Raw genomic sequence first — 10,461 nt, 5'->3', positions numbered from 1 at the left:
CCTTTTGGGCCGAAAACTTTTATTTAACATTGTTTTGGGCCGTAAGACCCTTATTGGTCCGTGAAGATTTATTCTTAGACCCTAATGGGCCGAAAACCCTCTAATGGGCTTTGTAAGGTCAAAAATCACTATTGGGCCCCTTTTTGGGCCGAAAACCTCATGTTTAGCCAGGGTCGGTCCATTGTTTTTTACTACCCGGGACAAGATAAGAAAATTATGCCCTTATATGTGTACTGTAAAATAACAAAAACATATATATATATATATATATATATATATATATATATATATATATATATATATATATATATATATATATATAATTTCTAATATGAAAAATGCAGTAATTTTTATAATCAAACAAATAATACAAAAAAAAACATACAAAAAATCACCTAAAACGATGTCTTCGTGCATTTTTTGAAGCGAAAACATCTCTTATTTTACAATAATCAATATTTTTAAAAAATCACTTTCAATACTTAAAATTGCTAATCCATTCAATCTTTCTTGAGTCATGGTACTTCGGAGATACGACTTCAAAAGCTTCAATTTTGAAAAACTTCTTTCCGCGAAAACAACCGTAACCGGCACCGTCAACAATATCTTATATGCAACCAACACATTAGGGAACATATCCATTCTTCTTGCATACTCCACTATTTGAATAGATGTCCAAGGACTTCCACTTTTGTATGCTTCATCCGACAACATTTTCTGCAAAATTAGTAACTCAATGAATAAACCATTTCCATCAATATCATAATCTTCACCATTTTTCAAATTGGACTCAAGATTTAAACAACATTTCTTTAATTCATCATCAACTAAAGAAACTAATTTGGAACCATCAAACAAAAAACCAAATATCGATTCAAAATATTGCATTTGTTCAAATCTACTTTTCAATTGAACAAGAGCCATATCAACAAGAATAATAAAATAATCCCTTTTAAATGCTTCTTGAGAAGATTGGTGTTCTCTTTCGGTATTTGGAATTTCATCAAATTGTTTTTTTCTTTTATAATTGCGTTTTTGAGGAAATTCGTGTTTAACTTTAACACTATTTGCTATTTCTTTTGCTTTACTAATAGCAAAATCAAACCCACTTTCCCTATATCCTTCAAAATAATTAATTAACCCCTCTAAATTTTTTACAGCAACATCAAGAAGCATTTCTTTAGATTGTAACTTTTTGCTTACCAAATTAATTTTGTACAAAATTTCATACCATATAACTAAACTTAAAATAAATTCAAAACTAGAAAATTCACCATTTACTAGTGAATCACCATCTCTACACACTTGTCCATTATCACTTATTTTAGAAAAAAAAATTTAAAGCTTTTCTTATTTGAGAAAATTGTGTTTTTATTGCTTTAACACATTTAATATGACTTTCCCAACGAGTAGCTGATAATGATTTAAGTGTTAGATCATCAATAAACTCAAGTAAAACACTCCATCTTTTTGTTGAATTAGAAAAAACATTATAAATCGTTTGACATGTACCAAAAAAAGTTTTTACCTTTTGGCAAGAATTTGCCATATCACACAAAACCAAATTTAAACTATGACATCCACAAGGTATATAAAAAACTCTATTATTTATATCAAGCAATCGTTTTTGAACACCTTGGTGTTTACCTTTCATATTTGCCTAATTATCATACCCTTGACCATGGACATAATTAATATCCAAATCAAGATATTTTAGGGCATCCTGTAAAACATTAAAAAGACCTAGACCGGATGTATCTTCTACAATTAAAAACTCTAAAAAAAACTCTTCAACTTTTAATGGAACACTTTCCAAATCTACACATCTTATAATCAAAGTCATTTGTTCTTGGTGACTTGCATCCGGAGTGCAATCAAGAATTACAGAAAAATATTTTGCCTTTTTCATTTTTTTAATAATTGCACATTTTACCTCGGATGCTAACATTTCAATTAATTCATTTTGAATTTTATGACTAAGATAATGATTATGTGTTTCTTTGTCTTTAATCATTCGAAAATGTTCTTTCATTACCGGATCCCACTCCGCAATCGATTCAACTACACTTAAAAAATTGTCATTTGAGTTTTCATAAATTTTTTCATTTGTACCACGAAAAGCCAAGTTATTTTTTGCTAAACATTTTACAACATAAATAATTCTAACCATAACTTCTTTCCAATGTTCGGTATCTTTTTTTATCATTTCTTGAATTTCTTTGTCAATTGTTTCGTTTTTATTTAACCTAATTCGGGTTTCATTCCAAGTTCTTAAATTATCCATATGATCGGAACTATTTTCATGTTGTTTTAATGTTTCACTAAGATGCTTCCAATCTTTAATTCCTTCGGTTGCCAAACTACTTTTAGTTCGAACGGTTTTAAACAACTTACAGCAAAAACAAAAAACTTTATCAAGTTCTTTTGAATACACTAACCATTTTCTATCAAAAGAATCACCATTTCTTAATTTCCGAATAAAAAAATCAAATGAAAAATGTCTACCAAGTGAATCTTTTGGAAAAATTGTGTTGGTATCAACTTCTCTATTTGGCCCTTTTTCTATTAGTAAATCTTTCATTTTTTAATCTAAATCATCCCATACTCTAGGATCAAAAATATTAAAATCACTCGGTTTATCTTTATCAAAAAAATCATTTTTTTCAAAATCATTGGAAATATCAACCGAATCATTGGAAGTATTAGGTGGAACACTAAAATTATTAACCGGATCATTAGAATTTTGATTTCTAACAAAATATTTATTCAAAGACCCTCTTAATTGATTAGCCTATTCTTGTTCTTTTCTTTTTCGTTTTCTATTTTGAGCACCCGATGGTTGTTTTCGGGGAAACATATTTAAAAATCAGCAAATCTAGTTATAAAAGCTAAGCAAAGAAAAAAAATCAATAAATCTAGTTATAAAAGCTAAGCAAAGAAAGATACAACCTAACCAAAGTTTTCGTTTTTATTTTTCACTTTGAAGATGTCGATAATCTGAAAAATAAAACATAAAATCCGAAATACAAATCCATTTTCAACAACTACTGGCTAATAACACAACAATGAAATAAATATATACCTTTCAAGAGACTAAAATACAAAGAAGTAAATTTCAAGATTTCAAAATAAACAAAATCAGCCTCCCAAGTCCTGATTCACATCACAGAAACAAGAACAAAACTTCAGAAAAGGACTTTAGAAATTTGTATCATAAACAAACCATAGTAATCAGAAACTATACCTGAAGTAAACCATAAATCTCATATACCAAACAACAGAATATGATGCTCGAATTTGTATCATAAACAAAAGATTACTTTTTTTATCGTAGTCAAACTGATGAAATCCAACATGTAAGAATAAAAATTCCTGACTCCTAAAACAAACCGTAAAAACCATATTAAGAGGTGATAGATTGATGCAGCAGGTTTGGTGTTCAAATAGAAAAAAAAATCATTTGAAGAAAAGTAGAGAACTTACCCTAATCAGTTTGAAGAGCGGAAGAGAATTCAGAAACTGAGAAACCACACATCCACACGTCTTTCGTTCGTTCGCTTCGTTGTCTATTTGAAAACAATGAAAAAATCCAAGTCTGCAACTCCTACAACGAATCACAATAATCAATTAATCATATTAAGAACAAAGAAACGATGATTGATGGCAACAAGTTTATTAGTTTAGCAAAATCACAATTAATTGAAGAAAAATCACCCAAAAATCGAGTGGATGAGAATGAAGAATAGAAATCGACAACAGCAATCAGGTTGTGTCTCCAGTCTCTGGGTTGTGTTTGATTTCTTGGGTCCCTTCGTTTGTTGTCGTTGAAAAGGAAATCGATTTTGGTAAGTTGGTCTTCGAATTCAGTATTTAGAAATCAAAAATTAGAGAATGAGATGTTGAAAAGATCGATTGAATGTGTCAGACTATCAGTTTTAGAGAAGATAGAATAAGAAATTGAAAGGAATGGGAATCGACAAATCAAACCACACAACAAATAGTTTAGTCGATTTGAACGTTCAGTAGACTCCTCGATCTCCCCACTGTTCGATTTTCAAAAAATTTAGCTTTTCCATTTGACGATTGCGTTCTCAACTTGGCACTCAAGAATTCGGTGATGCCCCAATGTGCGATCGTTGTTCCTGTTATTCTTGGATTGAAGTTATTGGGCTTAATTTTTTGGCCAAAATTACATATATATATATATATATATATATATATATATATTATTACTTGTTGGATAAAAATATGCCCCTATTTTTTTGATGCCCTAGGCTTAAGACCAATTTGCCCATGTAGTTGGGTCGGGCCTGTGTTTAGCATTTATGGGCTGCAATTCATTATTGGGCCAAAAGTTCTTATTCAAATTTCATAAACTCACACTTGGGCCCTATTTTGGATTGAAAACCCTTTAATTGGGCCAATACCCTTCCTAGAACATTATTAGGCCGAAAATTCCTTGGACCAAGCCAAGTTCGAAGCCCACAACGTTTTTGGGCCAACCTTGGGCCGAGACCACTCTTGGGCCGGTTAGGGTTTGATAAAAAAAAAGGGAAAAGGCTAGGAGGTTAATTCATGTGCCACCTCAATATAACATTACATGTATCTAAGTTGTTGTCCAACAAACAAGTAAGACCCTCACATCAACCATAGCTAGAGTCAACCCCTATCACCTCCTTCCCCTTGATTCGGCCGAACCCTTCTCCCCACCCCATTCACAACTTCATTTCATCTCAATTTCCTCTCAACTCTCAAGAACTTCTTCATCTCATTCTCCCTAAAAACTGTGGGTGTGCCAGTGTGTTCCAAGAGTTTTTCTTCAAGAATCATAACTTGGTAAGTTGATGACAAACCTCATTGTCTTGTTCCAAGTTTTACACTAAAAATCCTCCTTCTTACACTCCATTTTCGTGTATAAGCTTCTAGAACACCTTTGACTCGAAAATCTTCTCAAGGAAGCAAGCTAGGGCCGAAAATCTTCTCCATATTCCTCTACAACTCGAAAAAGCCCCCAAGGTGAGCTTCATACCCCTTATTTTCGAGTTTTCTTTCTTTTGGGGGGGGGAATACAAGTCAAAATCTTGTTTAAATCTTTAATATTTGCTTGTATGTGTATGTTTTATATGTTTTTGTGTGTTGGAATGTTGTGATATCATGAACTCGAGATTTTGTACAAATCTCAAGTCATTTGGAAACATATTTGGACATGAAAGTTTGAACAATGGTAAAAATGGGCTATTTTTTACACTTATGGTAAAAATGGGCTATTTTTGACACTTATGGTAAAAATGGGCTATTTTTGACACTTATGGTAAAAATGGGCTATTTTTTACACTTATGGTAAAAATGGGCTATTTTTGACACTTATGGTAAAAATAGGCTATTTTTGACACTTATGGTAAAAATGGGCTATTTTTGACACTTATGGTAAAATGGGCTATTTTTGACACTTATGGTAAAAATTGGCTATATTTGTCACTTATGGTAAAATGTCCTAATTATATTAGCTCCAACTTTAAATATATATATATACAAAGAATTTTATAAATGAATCTACCAAATTGGTGAACTAAACTTATTTTATGACACGAAAGTTGCATGTCATAATCTGTCTATCGTTAAGGTTTTAATCACTTCTAGTAAGCTGTGTAAATTACGATAGGAATTATTGCGTGTTATAATTTGTAGTCGAAAATATACACTAGTAACATTATTTATAACGTTAAATAATGGAATTCAATATTCGCGTAAATTCCGTTAAGGCTCTTGTGAGACACTCTTTCACTCATACCTACCTAGTGTACATCGTAAGTCCTGTAGTTATAACCAGAGTCTCTTGGAGGGAGAGCGGGATATTGTGTATAGATCTATACGGGGTTGACACCCCCACACTTGAGCTGTTCGCTACAGCTAGACAGGCCAATCTAGGGTGTCAATTATCTTTAGAAACCGACGCCTGAAGAACGTCAAGACAGGTGCTTTAGTCATATTAGTATGGTTGTAACGACTCACATAGGGAATAACAATATTCTTTTAAAATTTACGCATGACATATACTCCACTCATTTTATAAAGTACAAAACTACGTGTCGTCTATTTTGCTACTAATTTCACCACTCTGGTCTTAGGGTTTTAAGACCCCAACTTTTCGTATAACAGAAAATATAGGATTTTCTGGGAACACTCTCTATATAATTTCAAACAAGGTAAACAAAGAATACACATGCAATTATACATGATTTGAAACGAGACTCGCAAACTATTTTTATAGAAAATATTGGATTTTCTGGAAGTTTACAAACTAATACAAAGTTTTTCTCACAAATATGCTTATGAACTCACCAACATTCTATGTTGACGCTTTTTAAAACAACTTGTATTCTCAGGGACTTAGTAAAGCAGGTCTGCAACTATGGATTTTTGGATAATTGTTGTAATTTTTGAAATGTCATACATTGGTTATTTTTGGGATGTAATTTCATGAACAACTACAAAGTTGTAAACAATGCATGTTGGTATCTGTAATGTATGACGTTTGGATGGCTATGTTTCAATTATGATCAATTGTTATGATATTACAAGATGAAGTCACCCGCCCCCGGACGTTTCCGCCGTCTCGGTTCGGGGGTGTGACATTTTCAAGCTTAGAACACTTGAAGAAACTTGAAGAACACTTGAAGACACTTGAAGAACACCTGAATATGGAATTACCCTATGGATATTAACACATATTAATGTGTGTAATTGTAACAAAACTAGTATATTTATGTGTAGAATCACTAGATTAGTACAGAAAAGCTTACCAAAAGATGAAGAACCATTTATGGAGAATTAACCTTGAGAGAGATGGAGTGTTTTTTGAGAGAAAATGAAGAGATAAGAAGTTGGAGAATATGAAGTGAGAGGGGGGGAGGCTCGGCCGCAACTTAAGTGGGGAGGGGGAGGGAGGGTGGTGGGGGTGGGGGTGGAGTGGGTGTGAGTGCATGGATGTATGTTGGGTAATAAAAATTATGGGGAAAAAAGAGACAACTTTTGTCTCTTATGAAGTTTTATAAAATCCAAGTCAACTCTATTTTCTTTTATAAAAATCTTGGCATTTTTATAAAAAGAGTGGTATTTTTTTATAAAGAAATATGGTATAAATGATGTATAAATATTTAATTTGAATTATAAAAATTCAAATTATTAATAAAAACATTATCATCCAAAATAATAATACATTACACGAAAGTTAGGCTGATTCCTAAATTCTTTCCGTTAAAAATTGGGTGTTTAAGTCGGGTATAGGATTTGTTGCATTTGATGACGACTTCATCAAAAATCTGAATATGTAACATTTGTTATGAATTTTCCATGTATTGTAAGGTTTATGAACTCCACTACATTGTGTTATGAATATTAATTATACCCAAATAATATATAATTGAATTATCGAAGTTTACTTTACCAACCCTAATTAGGGTTATTCAATAATTTACAACCAGAGAGGTACTTGTATTATGTCTTGTCAATAGTACATTAGAAGCATTAGGGAATATCACATTTCTCCTAAAATTCTAATACAAGTTTGAGTTTACTTGGTTGACTTTTGTTGACTTTGTATGACCAAAATTGACGGTTGTCACACCGCGTAGCCAGTCCCATCCTCGATTGGTCGCTGATCAAGTAGTACGCCCCGTGTAAGAGAGAGTACGCCCAACGTACACGTTGGACAGTTGACTTTCCTTGAATTTTGACCTCTGGTCAAGATTGAAGGTTTTGGACCATGGGAAGGGCAAAAATGGTGTTTTTGCCCTTAAGGGACTTAGTTGTGGGATTTGTACTCGCGAGTTGAGTTATGAACCTTAATTATTAATTAGGGTTAATTATTTCATTGATTAGGTGGAGTCTAGTTCCGACAGTTCAGGTGTGAGATTTACACAACATCAGTATCAGGTGAGCCTCTTTACTTATTCTTACCTGTGAGGTAGAATAACTGTATTTGTAATGACCAACTAGGTCTACTGTTATTTTGTATTATGCTATTTATGTGTGACTAATACTGTGGATAGTCTCCAGGGTTGCTGATAACCCATAGGGCGTGTTGTTGCCCACTGGGACTGCTGATAGTCCCCAGGGTTGCTGATAACCCATAGCTGTTTATTTATGTTGTGTTGTATGTGGTATCTTGGGACACTCACTAAACTTTGTACTTACAGTTGTTGATTTATGTGTTTCAAGTGCTTCTGAGGACCGCGGGAAGGCAAAAGTCTGATTGTACACACTCGATGGAAGATTTGTTACTGGGATAGTTTGAGATACTCTGATATTTTATGATGATGTTTGTTTTAGACACTTATGTTTTTGGATGACTTGGTTTGTGAAACTTTATTTTGGGGAATTAAAAATGAAAATTTTGGTTTGAAATTTGAGGTGCTATAAAAATTATGATAAGTATGTTGTATAAACGAACCAAAATTCCGTCAAAAAGATAAAATGACACTTTCAACCAAACTTAAAGACTTATTATGATGACATTATTGTGTGTGTGTGTGTGTGTGTATATATATATATATATATATATATATATATATATATATATATATATATATACACCTGACAAAACTGAAAAATTGGTCATTGTGGTTTGCAAAAAACTGCGGATGGAGTCCAAAAAGTTTCTAACTTGCATGAAAGGTTCAAAGTCAATAGTTTCCCATGAATTTGGTCAAAAAATCAGGAATTTCTCGTAAATTTGGTCCATGATGGACTTTAAATGACGGTTTTGCCCTTTTATTTTTTTATATATTTTTTTCATATTTATTTTAGAACAAATTACTGAAATCGTCCCTATGGTTTAGTTAAAATTGCACGTTTGGTCCCTAACTTTTTTTTTTGCACTCGGACCGTCCTTACTGTTTGATTTTGTTGCATTGTTGGTCCCTCATAAACATAAAAAGACTATAATGCCCTTTATATTTTCTTTTTCATTTTTCATTATATTTATTTTATTATTATTTATTAATTAAAAGATGAATTAATATAATAGGTTCCACCAGTACCACCACATGTTAATGTTAACCACCGTCTACTACCATCAGAAACCTACCAGCCACCGGAAACTACCACTGGTGACCGCTAGCCACCACCTGCCCACCCCTCACTTATCACCTCCGGTAACAACCATTCCCCTTTCCTGACACCTGTTATAGCCATATAGACACATTCTTATCATTACAACCAGACAACCACCAGTCATCACCATCACCACCCACATATTCTTCCACCACCACCACTCACCTATTCCGGTAACACCACCCGCCTATTCAGGTCGCCCACTGTCACACCCCCGAACCAGACGGCGGAAACATCCGGGGGCTCGTGTGACTAACAATTGAATTATCATCACAATGAATATACATGAAACATAACACATTCATCACCAACATTACATATAACAACCAACATTGTTCACATCAAGTACATTGTTATAAATTACATAAATTCAATGTATTAATAGTACGATGAGTGATGTTACACAAAATAAATCCATACACACTTGAAAATCTTCCTGCTTAACGATTACCTGAGAATACAAGTTATTTTGAAAACGGTCAACATATATAATGTTGGTGAGTTCATAAATATGTTTAGATAAAAGTCTTTGTATCTTTTGTAAAAACCCATAAAATCCGATATTTTCTATAAAGTGTCTGAAAATGATGTGAAAATCAAGTATAGATGCATGTATGAATTTCGTAGTAGTAACATATATGAATGCAGTTTAGATTTCTTTGTATTGTAAGTAAGTGATAATTGAATAATAGTATTTCCCCAGAAAATCCGATATTTTCTGATTTATAATGATGTCGAGGTTCTTAGATCATTAATTTAAGTTATTTCGTATTGACATAATCGAAGGGTTAATCTTCGAAATGTTAAATTGGTATTGGATCTCTATATGAGCCGTTATAACCATACATGATAATGACTAGGTTGCCTGTCTTCGCATTTTTTCAAATGCCGGTATTTGCTCAAGGTTTTGTCGCACTAGACTGGCCTAGTCTAGCTGTAGCGAACAACTAAGGCGTGGGGGGTCACCCCGTATAGATCTATACACAAACTTCCTTCTCTCCCTCCAGGAAACTCTGATTATAACTACAGGCTACGATTGTACACTCAAAGGCGCCAACCGACAAGTCTCACTAGATTCTCAACCTTTCACGTTCGTTATGTTTTTCACTATGTTTAATGTTTACGTGTATGTTACATGTTTTCATATCCAAAGGTACATCCATAAGTATACGAAGTTCAATAATTATGTAAGGGATAGAGTTACGATCTACTAAGCATGTGAAATTCAGTCCAAGCCCAATTAGCATGTGAATGGACCACAAAGGCCCAATAACATGTAAGAGGGTAATTTGGGCCCAATAGGCATGTAAATGGACCACCAAGGCCCAACAACACATGTGACCCATA

At 33.1% G+C, this 10,461-nt stretch overlaps 2 protein-coding genes across 2 annotated transcripts; both read right to left on the bottom strand.

The window, feature by feature from the left end:
* Positions 1-438: 438 nt before the first annotated feature.
* LOC145131685 (uncharacterized) lies at positions 439-1,176 on the bottom strand. Its single transcript, XM_079066344.1, has one exon. It carries the CDS (start codon positions 1,174-1,176, stop codon positions 439-441), a length of 738 nt encoding a protein of 245 aa, XP_078922470.1.
* A 484-nt stretch (positions 1,177-1,660) lies between these two features.
* LOC145131684 (uncharacterized) lies at positions 1,661-2,581 on the bottom strand. The gene has a single exon (XM_079066343.1). The coding sequence runs from the start codon at positions 2,579-2,581 to the stop codon at positions 1,661-1,663; it is 921 nt and encodes a 306-aa protein (XP_078922469.1).
* Positions 2,582-10,461: the final 7,880 nt, after the last annotated feature.

The sequence above is a fragment of the Lactuca virosa genome, chromosome 8, assembly GCF_052849685.1.
Source record: "Lactuca virosa cultivar CGN04683 chromosome 8, Lactuca_virosa_CGN04683_v6, whole genome shotgun sequence".
NCBI classification, from domain to species: Eukaryota; Viridiplantae; Streptophyta; class Magnoliopsida; order Asterales; family Asteraceae; genus Lactuca; species Lactuca virosa.
This window is presented reverse-complemented; position numbering and strand designations above follow the sequence as displayed.